The sequence below is a fragment of the Xiphias gladius genome, chromosome 16 (genome assembly GCF_016859285.1).
Source record: "Xiphias gladius isolate SHS-SW01 ecotype Sanya breed wild chromosome 16, ASM1685928v1, whole genome shotgun sequence".
Lineage (NCBI taxonomy): Eukaryota > Metazoa > Chordata > Actinopteri > Istiophoriformes > Xiphiidae > Xiphias > Xiphias gladius.
The window spans coordinates 10,719,901-10,744,747 of NC_053415.1; the positions used below are offsets into that span (position 1 = coordinate 10,719,901).

Sequence of the window (24,847 nt, forward strand, 5' to 3'; positions counted from 1 at the left end):
TCGGCTACAGCTCTGTCTGCATCCAGAGGAGCGGGGATTCAACTCTTATGACTTTTTACGCACCAGTACCGCTATTTCTGGAATGTCGCTAATAGACTATTATTATTGCCAACACTAACAGTTGTAGACAGCCCACTCCAAGCCGTGACAGCAAAATATTACAACATTTCAGTCTTTATAAGATGTTCGAACTTTCCCATGGCTGTGTTATAGCATCCTTAGAGGTTGATTAGTGGCTCCTTAAATGGACAATTTAATGTACAATACTGTTTTATTTTTCATTTAATCGCATGCAGTTTAATGGTTTAATGAACAAGAGAAATAGTAGCAAGAAACTCCATTCAAGGGCAATACACCTTTAAATATATCTTTGAACTTATACTTTAGCTGGTCTTACCAAACGACACATTGTAATTTACATACTTCTAAAAGTATACTACTTTCAACAATAACAAAGAAATAGGGTTATAGTCTTGCTGACAGACTTCATCATGTACAGTCAGCCTGAACTCTCTGAAAACTAATCATCGGCTTACTCAGCAGGTTTCAACAGAAATTTTTAAAATTCCTCCGTATCACACTGATGACGAAGCCGTTGGTCAAACATTAACTAGTTATAACCTAATAAAACATAGTCACCTACTGTAGTGAGGAGGGAAAGTGCATAGTTTAAGAATAATATTAAATAATAGCCGCCGATTACACCAGCAATTTGGATAACAGTTTAAGTTTGACTCTCCATGTTTGTGTTCTGCAGAAGTTTTCCATTTCCCATTTCTTTTTATTGTTTTGACCTGGTCTTGTTTTCATTGCATAGCAGTGTTTAAATGACAAAGAAATTGAAATGAAGTTAATCCATTGATAATGTGCTCAACAAATCTCGGATAGCTGTGTGGTGCTTCACTGGATTGAAAATGCTCCCTTTAACCAATAGGAAGGTCAGAGGTCAGGGTCAACTATGGAGCAGTGCACCATGAGATGGTGGGGATTCTCAAAGACTTCAGCAGGGCAGACACCTACCAACGCGGGGGCTTGATTCTCGGTCCCCTGGTTGAAGGGCATGTGCTCTACTAATATGTTGTACTTGAACGTTTCTCCACTGATTTTGCCACTTCCTTTAATTTTCAGGCTTTACTTTACATCAGTCTCTCTCTATTGTTTCTTCATTTGATTTTCTTAACTATCAAAAACCCCCTGTAGCGTAAAATAAACCCACCTAAACTAAAACAAATAAAATAAACCACTCCCTAAACTGACACACACTCTCTTTCTCTCTCTCTCTCTCTCACACACACACATACACACAGAAACACACGCTTCCTCTCCCACCCATGTTTTGTCATGTAATTAGGCTAAAGCAGTGCTTAGTGGTCATAGAGAAAATCATCTATCGCTATCCTTTCTTGCTGCCCAGTGGTAACATCTACACATATAGGAACAAATATTTCCATTAATTAAACTGTCAGAAAGAAATGATATTTCAAAGAGACCATTTAAAGGCAATTGTCTGTTAGGGACCTTATCAAAATGCATGGTACTGTACTTAGTGTGATGCTGTCACAATGAAAAACAAAGTTTAGACATTGATGGCAGACATCTGTGAAATATCTAAGAATGACCTGGAAACAAAGCTGAAGGAAAATGGGACTTTTATTCAGAACTCAGTAATAATATACAATTTATACAATACAATTGTAATTAGAATCTGTAAAATGGTAAGAATGTCCCCATAAAATCTAATTCTGTGACTATTTTAGTGCCAAATCAGTTGAAAAGGAGCTGGAAACAAACAGTTACGCAGCAGCGGGGAATCCCTTGCACTGCCACCTGCTTGTCAATCATCTCTGCCTGTGTTATGTGACCCTACCTGCTGCTACTGTCGCATGCTGCCCATAATGACCATACCACACATACCAGAGCCACAGAGGGGCATTCCTGTACCAGTGACCCAGACTGTTTTTTTTTTTTTTTAACTTTATCAGTCACTGGAACCAGGTTTCCACTGAGGATTAAAAAACAAAAGGATGGTTTCCTGAGGGAGATGTGGAGTCACAAGCTGCGCAGCATCAAAAAATACAGTTAATAGACCTTTACAGATGAGAGAGAATTGGCTTTATGTGTGCGAACAAAGGGTGGAATGATATGGCAGGTATTCCTAGTATTTCCTCTGGAGTCTGTGTGTGTGGTTTTTGTTTTAAATTCAAAAGGTTATCAGCATTACATTTTGCCCTCCGATTTTAGCTTTTGGTAAGGGCCAGCTATCCCAGCATGCATTCAGTGAAAGGCAGAAAAACACCCAGACATCAACAGGAGGATAAGATGTAAAATTTAATAATAATTTAATAATAATTTATAGTTTCCCATTCCCCCGACAACATGTTGTTATTGAACAACAAAACGTCATTCAAGACAGTGGCAATGACAAGGACAGGTTTATATCTACATTTATCAAATATAGATAGATAGATACACACATACATACATACATACATACATACATAGATACTTACATACTGTATTTAAAAAAAGCCGTACCAGTAAATGGACCTATCACCAATACTGTCCCTGTCTTTAACAATGTGTATATGCATAGAAAAAAACAACAATTTAACTTGAGAGAGATACAAACTACGTGTACTTTTGCTTAAATTACAGTATTATAGAACAGTGCTTTTATTTTAAACATCTTACTTGGGCTACATTCCACATGTAAAACACCACTAGCTGACTCTGACTGGATGAGCCATACAGGAAGAATATAGTCTTTTAAGATAGTTTTGACACCAGTCTGCAAATACAAACTGATTTTAGTAGTCATGGTTACAGTTATGGTGGTCATGGTTAGTGTCCGTGAGTGTTCACACAAAGATAGAAGTACAACTGTTTGTGTTTGTGTGTGTGTGTGTGTGTGTGTGTGTGTGTGTGTGTGTGTGTGTGTGTGTGTGTGTGTGTGTGTGTGTGTGTGAAATCATGTCAGTAGACAGTGTAATCTTAGGGATAACATGGTACTTATCTAGCTGATCCCCCCACCTCCCTGGGTTCTGACAGGTTGACACCCATCATTCTGCACATTAACTCTGCCTAATTGGCAGGTAATTCCCCACTCCCCTACTGGCGCTCCACTGTTCCACTATTGTCCAGGTACTTAGCCCCTACTGTCTGGGTCTTTATTCACCAATCTAGCCGGGCACCCTGCAGCCAAAGAGCCGCTCAGCAGGACTTCTTGTCCAAGCTCAGAGACCCAGTGGGTCCTGTCACTGTAACCTGGGGAAGTGAGGTTGGGAGCTTCCTCTATGTTGGTTACCCCCATACTGGGAAGCTCTCTACGTGGCTGACAGGCGAGCCGGCCCCAAAAAGTTTCAACCTGTCAGCATCAGCTGCCCACCCACCCCTTTCCACACACACATCTCTTAAATCACCAGATATAGGGTATCAGAATTATGTTCTAAGGCAGATCTAATGGTTTAACTGTATCTTTTATTGAGATATAGTTGGCGCTTTTCACGTGTGACCCTTTCCTCATACCTTTTCCTGCTCTAAAGAGCAATCTGACCAACTAAAAAATGTATAGATTTTATTGGAGAGATGGAAGTGTCTTTTTCAATGGTATATTAAGAGAGTACTAGAGGTTTGCTCCCCCTTCGGAAAAAATATGGAAAAAAACGAGCAGCATCTGTTGAGCACCAAAAACTAACGGCTAAAAGGTGACATCAGCATAAATGTCTTCTTTTTTTGATGTTAAAACGCACACAGGCTTTTCTTCCCACACAGCCCAAACCTTTAACATTTGAAGCCTGCTCACATTCTTTTTTCTACCTCTATATCTCAAACATACAAACACACATTCCAGCTGTACTGTAGCTCTCGTCCTACCCTGACAGTGATTGACAGGTGTTTGTAGAGTCACTCTGCAAAGTCAGACATGAGACATATGGGAGCTCCACCCTCCTGTCATGTCCACCCTCCCATGAGTCTTTTGTGGCTGAGGTGGAGGTGGCAGGAGCAGTCAGGAGCTTGTCAGAGCAACAGGAAGAGGATAACACACTCCCTCCCTCTCTCTCTCTCTCTCTCTCTCTCTCTCTCCCTCTCACACACGTACACATAGACACACACACACACACACACACACACACACACACACACACACACACACACACACACACACAGACAGACAGCTTCTCTCTCTCTTACAGGAACAACCCACATACACTTATACTGTCAACCCCCCCAGAGTGTGTCAGCTGTCATTAACTTCCAGTGAGCAGGGGAGCTTCCCTACCCTCCCACCCCCTCACAGGTGACTCTCACTGGGGCTCCATGCTGGGAATCCCAGCCTCTCTGCCAGAAGTCTCCATCCTGTCAATACAGCCAGCTAGAGGCCACAGAGATGAAAGGGAAAGAGACGGAACTCCTGTTTATGTATGGTTAGGATTTTAACATAGTTATGTTTGATCATGCCTATGTGAAAACTGCATGTGTATGTATGCATGTTAATGGTGTATGCTTTTTTCTTTGCATGTCTGTACTCATTTGTGTGTGTTCACATTTATAGGTTTTAGAGTTTCGTGTTCATGTTAATGGTGAATATGGGCATGCATGTGCATTGTTAATATTGTAAGTAAAAATATAGAGCACATATAATGTTTTACTGTTTGCATCGTTATCTCTAGTTATATGTTAGGTTCTTTATTTGTGTATTTGTATGGGTTTGTGTGTGTGTGTGTGTGTGTGTGTTTGTGTGTGTTTGTGTGTGTGGTGGGGGCATGCGTGGAATGTGTGTGTGATATAAAGGCTCTCTCCTCACACCACAATGGTGTCTTTGACAGGCGGGAGAAGGGAAGGCTTTGTTTGGTGACACCACACAGTGTTGTGAATGCCCAACATAGCTGCCATACCTCTCTCTATGCCCTCTGCCATGCTACTGGCTTATCAGGGATTCCTCTCCTTTCTATCTGCCCACGCACACCCCTCACTATGTGTGTGTGTTTGTATGTGTAAGTGAGGGAAAGAGTTTGTGAAGCAGAGCTGCTAACACCAAGGAAAATGCAAATGAGCTCCAGAGGAGAATAGACCCTCTGTTTGATTACATATTTCTCCACAAGTGGACCAATTTGGCTGCCACATTTTTAAACAGTTTCAAGTAGCTGGCTACCATGGCTTTGATTTGATTTGATTTGATTTTGTCCTTTAAATGAAACAACCTAAAACCATAATAAAACAATCTTGATGTTGAAGCAATCATAATCATGGTAATGATAATGAAAATAATGACAATATTTATCAGAGCAATGGTGATATAGGGTCCCATTTTCCTGAATCAAGGCACTAAAGCTCAAATCAGTGAAAACCTCAGTGCATACAAGGCCATGGAAATTATTTTCCACAGCTGCACTTTGCATCTGTAACACAGTTAGAGAAAGGAAGGTACTGGGAGTAAAACATCAGTCAGTATGCTGGAAACTGACATCAGTGGCAAGGTAGAGAGTCCAAACCAGTTTTTGTTAGCCTTGGATACATTTTATACTACTATTTCTATATTTTTATTTATTTATTCAATCAGCACCCACATAATGGGTATGTCATTGCTAGCATTTCCAGAATAAACAAATGTTCCACTTGTTATGAGGTCTTGTCATATTTTTTCACCCTTTATTCAGTCACTGTCAAACTAGTCGTCTGGGTAACTAGTTTATCAGCCTTATCAACTTAAAACCTACCTACGTTCTAACTTGTCATGTACCACACAAAATACAGAAGAACAGAAAACATACACATCTGTACAGATAACTGCTCAAGATAGTCAAGGGTTTTAAATTAAAACAAAAGCACACCTGAATGGTAAATTAATCTAGGACCAAGAAACCACAGGTGCATAATACATAACTTTTTACACTTCCCAAGTATTCTCTTTTCACATTTGAATTCCGACTATTCCAAAATGTCCAGTCTGATATTTTTTGAGTACATATATATATATGAGAGATCATCTACTCACTCCTAGACCCAGGTTACACAAGTAACCTTTGGTTGCGCATGCCTGCCATTAGCAGACTTGATTAACTTCAGGGACACACCGACCACTTGGGCTGGCGTGCAGCTGTGCCTGCTGCAGTTTTTCTGGTCAAACTAATAATCGAGTAAAATACATGAAAGCAAGTCTGTTATTTGAGCAGCGACTGGAGAACCAGGACTGATTGTGGAAGCCTAAACTCCTCAGGCAGGTTATTCCAGATTTCATACTTTGTTCCTCATTTTCCATCCTATAATCCTCCTCTCTCACCAGTCTGTTTATCTCACAGCTACACTGCGAACTAGTATGTTAGTGAAGAGCTCATTATTCACTCCGGTTTTAGTAATTATACAGGTCCTTCCAGCTCTCATGCTAACGTAGTAGTTGCCAAGAGGCCTGATACCCAACTTAAAGCAGGTATGGTGCCCACATGTGCAAAAATTAGGAATTCAATACACATTAACTCATAGACACACACACAAACACACATTTACAGACAGCTGTTTCTCTGTTTTCAATGCCAGGGTGTTGTTATGTGTTTGATGTGTTTATATGAGCTTTGATGGGACTTACAGAGGCTTGGCATCAATAGCGCATTAGCAAAATGAAGTGGGATTAAGCCGTTATACATCAATTTGCTCGATATTATCCTTTAAAGGTACAGTCAATATTTTTTTAGCACAAAAATTACACACATGTACTGTTTATTTGAAATTTTAACTTTTAGATGAAATAGATGAAACATCTTGTGTCTCTTTTTATTGTGTTGCGTTCATTATTGTCTTGTTAAACTGGCTCAGTAAGTCATAGAGCCTTATTTTGTTAGACATTTTGCTGACCACCCTGTTCAAACATAGGGAGGCGCCTACAGGTAAAGGGTATAAGAGTTCACTGGGCCACTTTGAAATTGTTTCATCAGACTTGAGGCTATTTCTTAAGGACCCACAGCTGAAAAGTAGGGGCTTGGATGTCAGCGTATCTCCATCTGGTGGTGAGATGGATCAGGTTGAAGGCGTGGTACACCCAAACATCTGTTGGGAGACTGCTTGATGCAGTTTAGAGGAACCTCTGCCTTTGGCAACGTGAAAATAGAAGGTGGTGGCTGGTGGAGGCAGTTAAGCAGTGTGTGGTAGTTAGAGAAGAACAAAAAAAAACAACAACCGGTAAATCAAAGGGGAATGGTAGGATGCTACCCAAGCTGTTCTGCGAGGGCAACGCTAACCTTAGCTAGGGATGTTATCGAAGTGGAAAGAGCACTAAAATAAACTCAGTGAACTCAAACTACCAGGTACCATTATTAGAACCTGATTCATACAAAAAAATTACCCTTTAAACTGCAGGTAGTATTATAAATTGTTACCATTTTTTATGCCGGAACTCTCTGCACTTGGAACCCCACAATCCTACACTAGGAGTCCCATGGAAATTAATGTTTTTAATTTGACACAATGCTCAGTCTGACCATCAGTCTTTTAGAGATCACTAAAGGCTTTCATGGACAAGTAGACAACAAATCATACTTCTTGAGTAGTCATCACTGTCCACAGCAATGGACGAGTTGGACAGATATTACATTACCAGAGCCTAACAAATTTTCAAATGAAAAGCTGTGGTTTCTGGAAGAAAGTTATTTGAGCTGTTAAACTGAAAAGGATCAGGAGGCCACCAAGAAAATTTTGAGAACTCGCAGTGTGAAGTTTAAAATACAGTCCTGAGAGGAATGGGGTGGATTTGTAAGAACTCTGGAGAATGTATTCAAAGATATTTACTGATGTTGTGATATTCTTGGTGTAGAATATGGCATGAATTTCTCCCACTTCATGCCTGATTCTAAAATCATAAGGAAAAAGTCAAGCTTTTTGGTTATATGGTGTTTGTCTCAAATATCACATTTTACAAACCATGATTTTCAAGCTCATAGACAATACCAGTTAAGAGAATATATGCCTTTCTTCAAATGTCCCCAATGTTTCATTGTTTTATGAAACATAAAGCAAAACTAGAGCTCTTCTATCTAGAGGTCCACTAAATGGTTGCCAGTGTTTCGCCTCAGATGTGGGAGGTTTGAGTTATTCGTGTCACTTTCCTAACACTGTGCCCTTAGGGAACAGTTAGGTTCCTTTTATGTTGTCATAGTTTGTTTCGTCACACTCCTTCACTGGTCCTCCTTTTTAGGCTGAAAAATACACACACATACACACACTTACGCACAAACAGATGATAATATGAACACACACGGTCCATTAACTCCAGCAGTCTCCCAGGAGCCTCCTGCAGTTGAATCACAGCCATTCCATCAGACTCATCAGCGCTGCTGTGGGAATACTATTAACAACAAAGATTCAGCCTCTCTTTCTATCACAACACCCACAGACTCACACAAACACACATCTGTACTGTACATTTGTTGTTTGTGCCTGTGGCCATGTGTAGGTTACTCTTTGTACAATATGGGTTTTTTAGTGTAATTCCAAACAACTGTATATTTGCATGTGCAAATGAGCTGCACGTGCATGTTTAAGCATAAAAGCAAAGGGGAATGCAGTGAAAGACGAGAGGTATTTCCACACGGTGTGCTTGGAAGCATGCCCGTCCATGTTTGTGCATGCATGTGTGAGTGTGTTGTGTATTGGCAGACTTGCTGCTCCCACGTCCCTGAGAATGAGGCCAATCAGATTGGACCGACAGTATATTTCCAAACACTAGAGTCTGGCCTTCTGCCTCACACACATTCCAGTACTTCCAGACAGACTTTCAGAAACAGGAATTAAAAGGCATTGGAGTTGTTAAAACATGACATTCCCAAAAAAGGGCTGCTGGGCCCCGAGACTACCCAGAAACATCCCACATGACTCAACCCTGCAGGAATTACAGCACCGCCAGGGTCGCTGACGAAGGTCCTCTCATAGATACAGTCTCTCTATAATATTACCTCCTCTCCTCTCTCTGCTTCTGTCCTTCTACCTCTCTGTCATCATGCTCTCTCACATATTAGATAATCCTTAACTGAAATGTCTGTCTGTGTTATTGTTTTGTGCAGCCAGGGTTTAAAGGTCTTGCACAAGGAGACATCTGCAGTGGTAATGAGGGAGGGGCAAATGTTGCTCTTTCACCTTCCAGCCCAGATCTATTCTAGCAGTACAGGGAACACACAAGATGACCTTTGTGTCACAGCCTTTTCTAACTTTTAGGCCAGTGCTGGCCCCTGTACGTAAACTGTACATACAGGATATAAACACATGCAAACACATGACCACATACTGAACATTTAGAATGAGTTAAACAGATATACAGAGAGATACAACATATCATCATCTATAAATGCATTACACTTAATGGGATACACATTGATATCTGCTTCTGATACTGGGATTTAAGGCAAAAGGGTTGATTATACAGTATCCATACTACACTGGGCCAATTTAGAGATATTTAATATGAGTATATGAAAAATACTGGTATCTGTATCAGCCTTCAAAAACCCTAGTACACACACGCACGCACACACTCTCGGAGGAATGTTGTGTGTATTGTGAGTGGGAGTTGAGGTCAAACTTCACTATCAGGGACTGTGTTAATGTATTCCGCTCTTATAGAGGCTGACTTAGGCAGCTATCTGTTTCACAGTGTGTCAATTCATCCTGCTAGCAAAAGAGGGCCACTGGCATTAAAAACTGGGGCTTTGACGCAACTGAAGTGACCATTTCAAAGTCTTAACTGGGTCAGTCAACTTCCAGTTATGTCCACTGTTTCACATATATGCACATGCACACACATCACTTTGAGGTGGGGTTTATTAAAAGTACCATGATAAGAAATATCACAGGTGATAAATATCCTTGGCAAATGCAAAGTCACTAATCAAAGCGGCATTTTTTGAAAGGAAATTAAAACAAAATATAGGCTACTGTGTTATCGTGACTTTATAAAAAGACAGTGTCACTTTTTGTCAAACATGTTTGTTATTCTTTGGTATAAAGTCAGAAACTATAAAACAAAAACAAAAAAATGGGTGAAGCATTCCTGGGCATTAAAGGGGCACACCTGTAATTTAGTACCGCATTACCACAAAGATAATAGTTTGCAAAAGACAGAATTTAAAAAAACTTAAAACTTTAAAAATATACTGTATACAATATAGGCTGAGATATCCTGACTTTTTGTCCCTAGTATGAGTCAAGCTTTGACAAATGCTGGATGAACCTTGCTATAATCCAGCTCTCTTCTCTTAGACCCTCCTTGTGCGGTAAATACTCATGTCAAAAACTGATCCCCAGGCCAAGATAAACCTGATAACATCATCAAATAACCCTTATGTAATCATTAGGGTTAGACTCAGATTTTAAAAGCTCACTCCAGATCCTAAAAGGGTTGTCATACGCTAAGTAGTACTATTGTGTGATGGTAATGTACTTATTAGGTCATTTACTGTATTAGATTGAAATAGGGATATTAAATCATTAAAAAATAATATAATTTTGTAGGGTCTTTTATGTACATGTACAAGTATCCAACCAACCTTCTTCTCTCTATCTACAATACATCTCCCTCTTTGTTTGTGATCTGGATTTGATAAGACAAAATTAATCAGGCATAATGACCTTTATATGGATGAATCTCATCAGCAGACTTAATGAGAAAGAAAAGAACTGTCCCAATTATTTTGTACTTGAACTGTACATCTTGCATGAATGACATTTAATATAGATTTACAGATACATTTTTGTCCTGTCTTTTCATATTTTAAGATATATTTCAAAATATATATTTTCACATGTGGGAGAAAAGACAAGGAAAAATAAACTTTACACAAATGAAAATGGAGACAGATTCTACAGTCCATTTCTCTTAACAGTTAATTGTAGTGCTTGAGATATTTTTAATTGATTATACTCGGATGCCTTAGGAAAACCTTTACATTTAACTAACAACTAAGCAAAGTGAACAAATACTCAGAGATTAAATTTAATTTTTTAATACTTTAGGTGCAAGGAAAACATTTCTCATTCAATCATACTGACAGTTTAGTTAAACAGTGAAACTCAAACCCATCTAATTACCAGGAAAAAAAAACACACACACACACACACACACACACACACACACACACACACACACACACACACACACACACACACACACACACACACACACAGATCACATTCCACAAGCAGCCCTGTTAGCCCTGTGATTTCAATTTACCCCTGACCCTGATAGCAATTCTTTCTTGTCTTTCATACTGGCACCTCGGGCAGCCCAAACAGGTTAATCCACACATCTTTTCTTTACACTATATTTGAGTCCACAAAGAGACCAGGAATATTCACTGACAGACAGAAAGGGCAAGCAAGCTAGCGTAAAAACCAAAAGGATGACAGAAAAAGAGAAAGGTAAAGAGATCAAAAGGACTGGGGAAAGAGAGGAGAATAACAGAAGGCAATCACTCTGCAATACAAAACTTTCTAAATGCTCCGCCCAGCTTTATCCAGTGTTATTTTCAACTACTTTACTATAATCAGTAAATCCCATTTATATTTCAGCACCAGAGTCATTAGACTAATCTAAAAGTCTGATTAAACTATGAATCCATTGAATAATTAAAACATTTTCCTACATTGCCACTAGAAAAAAAGTCGGTTCTAAGGGGCTTTACGTAAAGTGGATTTACTTTACTCCTCCTCCCAGCTTCCCGAGGTCCCAAAGGCCTTTTACAGTATGTAAGGGGTAAACATTAAAATATTCATGCATCAATTAAATCTGTAGAAATTAATCTAATAAATATAACCTGACAAAGCAATTACAGGCTTTTAAACAGAAGAAATTATTATGAGGATAAATCCTGTAGGGCTTTGGTGGTAATGCTGATTGGATGAGTAATTCTGACTATTAGAAATCTATAGTGCTGGACTAGAGAACTAGTATGGTTTTTGTTACAGGTGTACCATGAACTACATTTTGTGCACTCATTGTGTTTAACGTGTCATGATTTGGTTACAATAGATATCTCTAGTTGCTTTTTTAATTAAGACTTATAATACCTTAATCCATAAGGAGTATCACTGGAAAAACCTCTAAACAATGATAACATTAAATAAAATTAAAAATCAAATGCCCTGGCCCTTGTTTAGTATATTAATCTAATGGTATAGTATAGTATAGAATAGTATAGTATTCTGGTCAGTTATTTTTTTGACCATTTAAATTACACATACACAAAAAAGATTCCAATATTAAAAGTTGTCACGGTGTATACATAAAAAACTCTGATTAAGCTGTTATGTGGTAGTATTCCTCTTACTAAGACCAGTTTGAGTGTGACTACAACTTCCAGTCATGTCTTTTTTAAGGGTCTTTTCAACAAAATCATATTTTTTACGGGGACTACTTTGTAGGTCCTTAGATTAAACTGACCCTACACAATTTTTACATTTAGATGATGGATTGTGTCTTTAAAAAAATTTTTTTGTAGGCAATTACTGTAACATTGATTAATTATGATGTAACAATATCAAATTAACTCATAAATCAGTCTATCCACCAGACTAAGATAATGTGATTTGCTTTAATTCTGCAGTGTTTTGATCAGAGGAATCAAAACACTGCCGTTCTCCTTCCAGCTTTTCGGAATATTGCTCTTAACTGACCTCTGATATCTGGGAAAATGTGAATATGGATAACTACTGTTCTCAGAGATGAAACAGCCTTATTCCAAATTCATAGCAATTTTCATCAAAGGCCATTATTGCCCCCTTATACTTATGCATTGATCTTACCCTAAGGTATCTATCAGGCCTCGCAATTTTACAGGCTTATCCCTATGATGTTTCAAATATATATTTTTAATATGGAAAAGCCCGTAAAAGTGCCTAGCATACCCAGGGATGCAGTGTCTTGTCTGGGCTCTGAGTCTGTGTAATTGCTCAGGGGCCCCCCCGAACCCCAGATCCGTCTTGCATTAGCATACATAACACTGCTCTGTGGACTCTAAGAGTCATGCCAATTGAAAAGCAATCATTTTCACAGCAGAGAACTGCCTTCGCCACTTTAATTGAGTATGAGAGTGCTTGCATGTCTATGTGCATGGTTTTGTATCATGAGACAGGAGATAATTGCTTTTGCAATAGGCTACAACATAGCAATATTTTGTTAATTCAGTGATAGGAGTTGATTGCTTTTGTCTAGATGTGCCCCATGGGCAGGTTCATGTGTTTGTCATGTTTGTCAGAAAACAGAATGGGCAGACGATAACTGCTGGCTACGTCCCTTTAGACTGTCTGCGCTGTGTCTGTAACCGTTTTTACACAAACATACATACAGTATACAGACGAACACACAAAACAAAAATAATTTGAGCTGCATGCTAAACACAGGGGCCTCAGGGTTCCATAAACTCTGCTACAATAAAGATGAGCATTGCACTTGATATGAACGTCCCACTGTTCAGTGACTATTAAACCCAATTACCTTATCGAGTCTTATCTGTGGATTGCTTTTATCAAATTACAAACTGCGTAAACAGAGACATGGATTTGTTGTAGAGCCAAAGAGGGGCGTGTTTGCTCTTTATGAACATCTCTACAGACTCTCTCTGGGTCCCTGACTGTTGTTTTAGTTAAGTATGTGGCTGTGGAGAACCGGGATAGTGATCACATACAGAAGGTGGGTATTACTATACAACTGAGGACTTTCCGTTGACTACATGGCCTTTAACCCTTACCCTAACCTATGGCCTGATCATAGTTCTACTCCGACAACCTATACTCACACTCACACACACCGCTGACAGTCCAACAGTATAGCCCTGAATGAGGAACTTCTGTGACCAATTAACAGAACAGTACAGTAAGTTCCACGCAAAGTGGACAGAGCAAATAGCTTTCTAATGAGGATCAGTGTTAATATATTTGCCGGCTAATTTCTCTCAGCATCAGTGAAACCCTGCAGGGACAAAGTGATTGAATCATGGGGAAGTGCTTTAATGGCATTGGCTGTTAATTAGCCAAACAGAGGAAGAGGGCATTAATCTTTAAGCCTAGGTTCAGGCCATTCAAGTCAAGAGGAAACTTGGCACTGCCTGCCAAACATAATGGTTAAGTGCAACGCTGGTGGCTAGAGAGGGACTCAGGGTGCAGCAAGGTTAATCTGTGGATATCCCAAACAAAGACTCACTTTAATGTCTTTATTGTATCACTGTAGCTCCTCAGAATGTGTCTGTGTTACTGATAAGTGAGCTGACAGTGAGTTTGTAGCATTGTACTTTAGAATTCATAATGGTACTCAATGGTATTCATAGGGTGTGATTAGCATATTCCAAATTCATTATTAAGAGTTCAGTTTTTCAAAATTGTCATTGTTATTCATTTTATTAAATGGGTATAAGCAGTTCAGGGGCACTCAAATATTCTTATAGAGTTGTATTGTTTTTACTCTATACATACTATAGAAAGCACTTTATTGTATATTTACAATATAATTATACCCTACAGTACCATTAATATTACACTTTTGCTTTGCTATGTATACGGCAAAATAACTGATAAATCAGGACAAGCTTACAGTACATGTAGAAAACAAAAAGATGTGGATCCTTCTTGTAGGTGAGAGTGAAATATTTTTTAGACTGCTGTTGCAGCTGTTGCAAAGTTTCAACACTAGGCAACACAAAGACAAGCGAGCTAAGCAGACAAAGTGGGAGCCTGACACTCACTGGCTCACTGGTGTAACTACACTGTGGCTGAGTGGGAAAGGCGGTCCACCCTTCAGCCTCAGGAAACACATAGTTTGCCTGAGGACATCCCAAAAACGGAAATCACTCTAAATTTGCTCATTTATAAAACTCAGCTTAATGGAAGTTTTAGACAAAATGAACACCTTGATTGTCTCTTTCATCCAAAAAATGCAATTTAGCTCCATGAGGTTAATCAGCTCAGGTTTTGCAACAAATACAGTGACGGTGACAAACATAGTAAAGCAAACAGACAGAAAAGGTGCTAATGGTATATTATACCTAAAGGCCTATCTTACAAATCCAGTAGGCAGAGGACCTATACATATTAACTTTAAATTTTTAGAAGGATACAAATATCATAGCAAAATGGGTGTTATAGCCAAATCATAAGGGCGAAATTAATTCAAATTTGCTTTTTTTTTTTCAAAGGGCTGCATTGGTATGACAATTAGACCGGCTACTGCCAAAGCACTGTATGAATATGGACATGAACTTTGTTTTATTGTTTTGTTTTTTAAACATGGCCCGCAACCAAGTCGGTACCACAGTCTTACTTTTGTTCCAGTCTATTGGCCTTACCATATGTGCATTGCAAATGTTTAAAATAGGTTTGGTTGCCGTTTCCGACTCTTGCCCTTCAGCTGTCCTGAAGAGGGCCTACAACCAACAATATTCAACCAACAATTTTCGCCATACATGGTTGCGTATCTGAATGCTACTGTTTGGCGCTGCCCTCCCCCGCTGGGGGGGGCGCTACTAGCGCTGAAGAGACGCTTTAGCGTCACATGATCATTCATCCGCCAAATTCGGACTGTTTTCGTTTCTACAGTCGGGCCAGCACGGCGGGTTGAAGCTGCGGCAAGCTGGCTAGCGTAACTAGTACTATATCGGAAACGTGACGATTAGAGTTTCAAAATAATGTGACTAAAATAAGCCTCGGCACGGCTCATACATTCACGAGAGCGATTATAATTTGAAAGTTTACAACGGAAGTTTACTTTGATTTATGTTTACTTGCCACTATTGGTAGCTGGAGGTGCAGATAACCCAGCCTCAGTCATTTTTGTCGGCTTTTAGTTACAGTTGCAGTAACTATGAACCAGCAGTTTAAAGACACCGAGTCCGACGTAGCTGATACAGTGGAGAAGCTTAAGCATAAATATTTGGAGAGGAGGAAACAGGTTTGAAAGTAACGACAACTTAAAGTAGAAACGAGACAAGCTCCGTTTATCTGATAACTTCAGAGCTATGCTAACCCAGGTTACCCCCCATTATCAAGTTAGTGAAATTAACGTGAACGGGAATTCACGCTTTTCCGTCCATACTATCGCCTTGTTGTCTGTTTACCTTACGTTAGCTAACTGAAAAACATCACACCAAACTTCAATAGAACTAAAAACTCTGTACTCTGTACTGTATTTTACAAAGGGTCGGTTCAAACTTGTTGAGAAACACGTCTTGTAAACGCTAGCTAAACTGTGAAAAATGTGTTGCGCTGCTCGCTTGTAGTAACGTTACTGAATGCGCGCCTGAGCCATAAGAAACTTAATCTGTGTTCTATCAGCTATTCTTATGGATATGGCAGAAAAGCCCAACCTTAATTGATATCAATATATTGATATACCGATGTCTTGTTTTTTTTTAGTTGCCACCTTCAGAAGACATTATCTCAGGAACCAGTGATGGTACGTGTGGCCTTCAGGGGATCGTTGTTGGTTTCTAGCAAGTCTCCAGCATTATCCACCCTCATTTATATTAACAAATAATTCACTGTAGAAAAGTAACAAGAGAATGTCAGTGGTGACTGTATTGATCATACCTTCACTGTCTTCCCTACGGTCTACTCACCTGCTGTATTTGCAGGTTTATAATTACAGTTATCTTACAACAAAAATTTTATCAGATAGGGTTTTTTTTTTTTAATGACTCATAATCAGGGCACTCTCCTTGGTCTTAATCCACATCTAATTGATGATTACTATGCCTGATGTGCCTAACATTGCGTCATGTTTACTCTTTTAGAAGCAGCACAAAGGCCCATTTTGGGCCACAGATCCAAACGGTCAAGCAAGGAGTTGAAATGCTACAGCAAAGCTTTAAATGAGCTGTTCAAAGCAGTTACCAGCCATCCTGAACAGTAAGTCTCATGACATTACTTTTACAAGTACAATATTACATGTTTGTGATTAGTATTATGTCTTATCTAAGGTTTGGCAGTGATCACACTCTACATGGCAGTAATGAGGACCTGAGTGGGGACTTTACACCCGCCCCACTTCAGGACTCTCAGGTGCTGTTTACAGAAACGGGTGAGTGTGTCAGAGCAAAATACTAGTCACTGGTGTTTGTGCTTCCTGTTGTAGAATGTAACCAATAACTGACCAGCTTTATAGCAAACTCAAAGTAGCTGCGGCTCAAATCATTTTCTGAGGTTAATCAGTCATTTAAAATTAATGACTTTCCTGTGATAACACAATAAAATCTTGCCTAAAAAAATCAGGCCTTCAGGATTATACCTTGAATTTAATTTAACCAGTTCTTGCAATTTATTTACTGACTTTCCTGTTACTACTGAAATTTCTGACTATACAGTTTTTTCTGCACTGTTATAAATGCTGTGGATAATTAGCCCACTTTGGGCTCTACTTTACCTCCGTTTGTCCAGATGTGACCCTGCCTTCCTGTCTGGATGTTAGCCCTGGGTTCAATGAAACTGAGGAAGACAGAGAGTTGCAGAGAGCTCACCAACTCCCTGACCCATGCCGCTCCTCATCCTTAGTACCAGTAAAGGTTTACCAGGAGATGATGACCATCTATGAACAGCTAAAGGTGAGAGAGCAAAACCCCTGAAATTACAGTTTGTCAGTAAATCCAGATGGGGAAACACAGAAAAGAAAAGGTGACTTGGTGTAAGGTTCCATGTATGGCACTAAAGGATACTTACAGATGTGTATCCAGCGTTACATACCAACTCAGATGCAGGGAATATTATAATACCATAGTGTTTGGCTGTTTTTGTTTGTATTTTCACCAAACTGGTGTTTTGTGATGGTGATGAGTAGTTTTAAGTTCCTGACTCAGAGGTTAGTTTGGGGTTAGAGGGGGAATGTTGTATATAAAGTATAGTAGGATGAAAGTGCTTGTGTGTACAGGCAGAGCGACAAAGCCAGCAGCAATGGGAGAACGAGCTGCACGAGCGAGAGAGGAAGCTGAAACAACAGGAGGAGGCTTTTGGGAGACTGGCCGGGCTGGAGGAGATGCTCCAAACTTGCATTCTTGCTGTAGAGGAGGTAAGACACACATACACTCTATCCAGTTATGTTCAGCACAAGGGATGTCTTTTATATTTCTTCACCACACCTTGTTCCCTCTCCTTCCACACTACCACTTGTCTCCTTTCAAGTAAGTAACTCTGTGGTCCACAATCACAAACAACTTCCAAATCCTGCAGCTAGTAATACTATATCATTATGTATTAGCATGATTATATTTATTCATAATTAGTGGTTTGACAAGATGATTTTCACAACACTCTACTTCTAAACAAAATCTAAATCTACATTTTATATTAGGATAACAGGTGTAAACTACCCTATGTACTAAATAAACTAACCTATGCTCTAGACTCTAGACATTTTAGGTAGCTTAATTGAACCTCAGACACGTTTCCAGGAAGACTTTTTTGAAATGTTATAATGCGGCCTGATGTCTTACCAGAAACACCAGCAGGAGCTGAGCAAGCTGCAGGATCTTCTTCGAGAGCGGGGCAAAGAAAACAGGAGGCTCAAATCCAGTTTTGACACCATCAAGGAGCTGAATGACAACATGAAGAAACAGGTTAGAAGTGTTCACAAACAAACAACTATTGTCTGTTTGCATTTTGTTAATCTTGATAAATGGTTAACCGATGACCACTGTATTTTGTGTGTTCTTCTTGGAATCTCAGTGGTGTGATAAAGTCATACCACATCTTAAAACTATAGTAGCACAAGGCCCACAAGTACAAACCTTTTAGGGAAATTAAATTAATTAAAAGCTCCTCTTAGTTATCAATGTTTTCACTGAGTCTAAACTAGCAGGTTTCATGATCTCCGTCCTCAAAATACTAAAAGGTCTGAACATTTATTAAAACAACTTTTTTGGTTATAACCAGTTTTGAAAGTAATTTCCAAAATGAAGACTATACAGCCAATCTTGTTACCCATCTATCGTGTCAAAAACGAGCTAATGTTTGACTGGAATTTTCTTTTTTCCAAAAATAAAGTGATTGATCAGATCTTCATTACATCATGGCTGGAGGACCAGAGGCTCATACGAAGCAATGAGTAACCTGGACCACAGGAGGGCACTACAACATAACCCTATTGTATTTGGATGTTGGATGATGATAATAATAACAATAATAATGATAATGATACTACTACTACTACCACTAATAATAACAATAATAATAATCATCATCATCATCATCATCATCATCATCATCATCTTTATTTATATAGCGCTTTTCTAAACCCACATTAAAAAGTGCTTCTCACATAATAGTAATAATACAGGAATGATGTAGGGTAACTGAGTCTACACTTGTTTTCTTGGTTTAAGTGTCCCTTGGGAGCTCTAGGCGTTTTTGCTGCTGTTGAATGATGGTCTTTTTGCTTCAAAAGCAAAACCCAAAGACAGATTTGTTTATAAGGAAGGCGATTAATTGATTTTATATCCACTGGTCTTGCATAACAGTTTGACATCCACTGTTTTTAAATCAACAGCTGAATGAGATCAGTGAACAGAATAAGAAGTTGGAGAGCCAGTCCAGGAGGGTGCAGGCTCGACTTGAGAATCTGCAGGTAACAACTACTTCATTCATTCAAAGATAGCTTTTCCTTCATGTTTTAAATAATTAGAGTCATGGAAGGTTTATATGGAAAGTTGCAAAGTTATGGTGATCTGTCTGACAAATCAGTTTTTAGTATCGTATGATGGTCTGAATGATGTTTGAAGCCTTTCCACACTCAAAATTATTCAAAAACATTAATTTCTTCTAGCCTTGAAATTGCTGAACTTTATTTGTTGAAGATTTTTAATATCTAATATTTTTGGTTCAAGGTTAAAAAACAGATGTTCTTTCATACATTTATTCATTGACCTATTAATTAATCCCTCAGAGAAAATATGAACACAGCATAGCATCAAGAGGCTGTCAGAAAGGGAGTGTTAAAAACATGGAGTATATTAAACCATCCAAAAAGGAGAAAACGGCTGCCTTGGGAAAACCCGGGAAGAAGGTACTTCATCAACTCTGTGTGTATGTTTGTTTGTTTGTTTTACAGTTAAATGTACTACCAGTCAGCAGGATTTGCATTAATTGTGGCTGCAGTACTTCATTTTATAGTTAATGTGTTTATTGAAAAAACACTGTGCATATCATTTAGCATTGTTAGACCGGCACTAAGATACTCACTTAAACATACCCAGGCTGGAAACAGTACAAAACTAACTCTTCACAAACCACTCTCACCCTGTCAGCTGGCATGATAAATCATTGTTTGTTATGTTATCATCATTGTTTTTGATGAAGTTGAATGTATTTAGCTGGACATAGTTGCACTTGTCATTTAAATGATTTAAAGGATGTTTTTTTTGCTGTCTCTGTTCAGAGAACATCGACTGAGCCATACTTTCCATTACCATACTTTTGACAGTTTAATTAACACCTTTAGGCTCCCCACTGAAATCACAGTCCCTTTTCCGAATACGCCTGTATGTCCAATGGCTGAACTGCATATAAACATAGTTCTAAATTTTACTCACATTTCTTTAAATCGTGGCTTCTTTGCTCTTGGGATCAAGATGTAAACTTGACAGATGATATTGGTCTAATCAAAATAAGATTTAAAACTATAGTCACCATTTTGTGACAAAGTAAGCTGCAGATGACAGATTTAGCTTATATAGCTTTAACCCTTTATTTCATCCTCCTTCCCTCAGGGCAGCTCTAGTCCCACCCCATTAAAGCTCCTGGCCCTCTTATTGGACTGGGTACTTGATGGACAGACGTTCTCATCAGTAGCAGGAAATGAAGGGAAAGGTGTAGGCCAGTGTCTGCCTCTGGAGGTTGTGCTCAACGACAGATGCCTTAAGGTGGGGCAATCACTCCAGTTTCACTCTTGTATTTGAATTTTGTTATGAGTATCCTCCAACACAGTTTGTTGTCATTACCATGAAAACCGTTTTACTGCAATCAACGTTATGAGTTATCTTTGGTTCCTTAGGTGCTGCCGTTATTAGCAGATCAGCTTCATCACACTCCCGTGTCAGACCCGGACCTCCTCCTCAGCCTTCTTCGCCTCATCCACTGGGCTTTGAGACACATGGACAATAGCACACAGGTAAATATACGATTATTTCTGTGGGTAAACTGGGCTGTTGCAGAAAGTAGTTATAGGATACATGAAGGAACTTACATAATGATTACAATAACAATAGAAAATGTATGGTATGTTGTCTATTAGCTTCATTGTTTTTAGCTTTTACTGATTTTTTTCATTTGTTTTTTTTTCACCAAGGAATATATGGATTTTAGCACCCAGGATAATGGTTGAAATTGTGACAATACATAGCGCAGAATATGTTCAGGAAATGTCCCTGTTAGCTTGACAAGCCATTTAGTGACTGTGTGCCAAAAGGTTACCTGTAGGTCAGATGGTGTCAGGTGACCTCTGTCTGAGATCACTACACCAAATTCACAGCATGTCTGTCACTATTCTATTTCATGAGACCTTTTAGTGAGTAGCCATTACGAACAAGCCAAACCATCTTAGCTACAATGCTAAAAAGATGCGTAAGCAAGACAGTGACCTGTTGGTAGCTAGATAATAGGTGCTATCTTGACAAAGAAACAGAGAGAAGTACTATTTTGTTTTTATGTTATTTTATAGTCAAACATTTCAAAACAAAGGCCTGTTTATGTACTATTTAGGTGGCTGACTTTTAAAAATGTATGCTGGTGTTGTCAAAACTTCTGTTCTCCCGTGTCTGCCAGAGGGAGCGTCAATTGAAAAAAAAAAAAATGTATATATCAACGCTTTTCAGCCGCATCCACCTTCTTTTGTAATATATGATCTCGGCTGTCAGAAAGTAAAAATACAGAGAAGTGGGAATACAATACCATTCTACAACAAAGTGCTGTTAATTCCTACATTTTTCTTATTTATTGGTGTCTGACCTTGCAAGAGATGAGTGTTTTCCTGCAGAAAGCTGCTGGGTAACTTTCACAGCACTATGCAGCAGAAACCAAACATGACACACAATTTTCCCTCAACACACAGAGAATACACATCCTCTTCAAACAGGGGAAATCCATTTTATCGCTGTTTGGAGGTCCTGTCGAGTTCCATCTTGTGCTCAGTTGAGAAGCCTGGTTATCTGAAGCCCCCTGCCTGTCTCTTTGTGTTGAACAGAGTCTACATTAGAACAGGCTGTCCCTGCTTTATGGCTTTGATAAGGATGTGTATCCCATTCCATTATACAGCAACATGGCCAGAAGGGCCTCAAGAGCCCCTCTGTAACAAATACTGTGCATCAGTCATTGCTGGTTGAAGGGGTGACGGGTAATAGGACAATTTTGCAATACCACTTTGTAGGCTTAATAATGTGCGGCAATATTCATCTTATTTAAAACACAGAAGACCAGCCTCCAGCCCATAATCCTTACGTTCAGCACATTGTCAGAACCCTTAATCCCAGCTATGGGCGAAGCTCCAGCCTTCACCCCCTGCCCCAAGCCACTTATTCTCTCCCGACAGCCTCCAGATTGCAAGCTTCGGTGCTGTACTCCAGCCCTGCTGCAGGGAGCTCAGCCCCTCCATGTTTGTTTGTCAGGCCATGTCATATCTGCTCAGTGACATGCTTGATGTTCAACTGGAATCACATGCTCCTTTATTGTTGCAATATGTGTTCACTTTTAAGACAATAACCAACCACTATTTGGCCACCATACATAAATGGAGTAAGGAAGATGTTACTTAAAGTATGGGGGTCCCTACGGAGCTGATGGAATCATTGAGGAGAGGGAATAGTAGACAGAAGCCTCTTTTAAACAGATATCCCGCAATATTGTCATTAAGAACATCCCTCATTATGCCGGCTTTGCTTTTTTACACTGAACCAAACAAAGCTGACGTACTGTCGCCCCAGTGTGTGATTTAGGATAGCATGCCGGCATTCCAGAATCAGAGACGTGACGTGTAACACAACAGCGTCAGCATCTCTCCCACCATGCTGGCTCTCCTTTTTACACAGACGTCGATCTGGCTCTGTGACTACCTCAGCTGCTGGCTTATTGCCTGAACAACTATGCCCCCCCACCATTCTATATTTGTAGCTTTTATACAGAACGCCAATGCGGAATTAAGGCACAACATTCCCGTCTTGAACAGGCTGGATAAAAGGGGCTAGAGAGAGGGAATTACTGAGTTTGAAACCACCAGCTCTTCATTGCTTTGGAAACACACAAACCTTTGATAGTAGCTATAGTTTACTGCGTTGATTTATTGGCTTGATCAGTTATTTAGAGAAGAAGCCTGCTGGCCCCTTATCAGGACGACCTTGTATTTTTTACACTGACTTTTGATGAGGATCATTCTAGGCATATCTTTCCTGTTTTTGACAGTTATGTAACAAAAGTAACTGAGCACGGGCAGTTATGTATTTTTTTCAATAACCAATGTGTGGATGTGTGTTTGTGTGTATTTTGCACAGCATCTAGCATTATCTGCCACTCTTCGGCGGATCGGAGAGGAGGTGTCAAAGCCTGCAGCCCAGTCAGGGCTGCAGTCTGAAGATCCAGACCTGCCTAAGTCTTGCAGTGATGCAGCCGGACCCTTCAGGAACTGGCCCCTTTACCGGAGCTCCTGTCCTCACACACGTATCCTCTCCACCCTCATCATCCTCCGCACTGTCACACAAGGTATTATTACTGAATGCACATGTATATACTGTATCTTTGTCATTTAATTTGGAAAATGCAAACAGGTGTTAAATTGTGGACTTAAAGCAGGACAGTAGGGTTAGAGTAACGAATCCGCAAAGGCTGTGATTATTTTCATTTTCAATAAATATTGATTATTTAATTGATCAATCAACAGAGCGTTGGGTCTGTAAAGTGTCCAAAAAAAGGAAAAAAATTCCACTGACAATTTTCCAGAGCCCAAGATAACATATTTAAATTATGTGTTTGTTGACCAACAGTCCAAAACCCATAGTTATTAAATTTTTATTGATATTAAAAAAAAATAATTAAATAATATAAAGCTGAGAAAAGCAACAAATCCTCACATTTGAGAAGAAGGAAACAGCAAATGATTATTTGCCCGTTAAATCATCATTATCATTCATTTATTCCTTATTATTTTTCAAGGGAGAATTTTACTGTCACCATAGCTACAAAGATGAGATCTGAATTTCCACACATGACATGTTAGATTTCCACCCGGGATGTGCTGAATTTCTGCAAAGCGGGATGAGAAACCAGACTTCATTTCACTATCGGTAGCATCACAGACTGAATTGTAATTATTCACAGTAAATTTATGCTGGAAGAACACAGCAGACATTAGTCAACAATAACAATAACGGTTACAAATTCTCTTATTAAGGTCTAGTAGTGATGTCACAGTTACCATGGCAGCGTAATTTAAATTTAAGATTAAACCTAGAAAAGGGGGTACATCTGTTGGTACTTATCACTTCCCACTGTTTTAGCAATCCAACTGTGTAGTTGTGAATCCACAGACAGGGCAGAGTGTTAAAACATTTATTTTGTTACCATACATACTTAGCATGAAGTGTAAGCTTCTTACTATACATGCCAATTAAAATTTCCATGTTAGTACTAATACAGTTAGATATATGTAGAAGTTTGAGTGCAAAGAGGAGACAAGGCCACATATTTAATGAGTGAGTCACTTATTTAAATGGTCATCTAGTAACTAGATTGATAACAAGATGAGATGCATCAGAAGCCCCTGAGTTTTTTCCAGTCAGAAAAAAGTAACAGCTCAGTCAGCCACAATCAGAAGCTGATGTGTGAGGAGATGGAAAAAAAAAAAACC

General features: G+C 39.2%; 1 protein-coding gene across 5 annotated transcripts in view; it reads left to right on the forward strand.

Annotated features, from left to right (window-relative positions):
• Nucleotides 1-15,752: 15,752 nt before the first annotated feature.
• LOC120802027 (coiled-coil domain-containing protein 138-like) overlaps nt 15,753-24,847 on the forward strand; it is a 31,716-nt gene continuing 22,621 nt past the window's right edge. For 3 of the 5 annotated variants that reach the window (XR_005709160.1, XM_040149456.1, XM_040149455.1), the window contains exons 1-12: nt 15,753-15,919; nt 16,384-16,423; nt 16,761-16,875; nt 16,929-17,047; nt 17,404-17,567; nt 17,891-18,028; nt 18,456-18,575; nt 19,505-19,582; nt 19,901-20,020; nt 20,724-20,876; nt 21,008-21,124; nt 23,496-23,703. Coding sequence is in view for 4 of the 5 variants with exons in the window: in XM_040149456.1 (XP_040005390.1) it covers nt 15,833-15,919; nt 16,384-16,423; nt 16,761-16,875; nt 16,929-17,047; nt 17,404-17,567; nt 17,891-18,028; nt 18,456-18,575; nt 19,505-19,582; nt 19,901-20,020; nt 20,724-20,876; nt 21,008-21,124; nt 23,496-23,703 (1,459 nt within the window). In the remaining variant the exon portion in view is untranslated. The other 2 variants (XM_040149457.1, XM_040149458.1) reach the window with 2 other exon arrangements.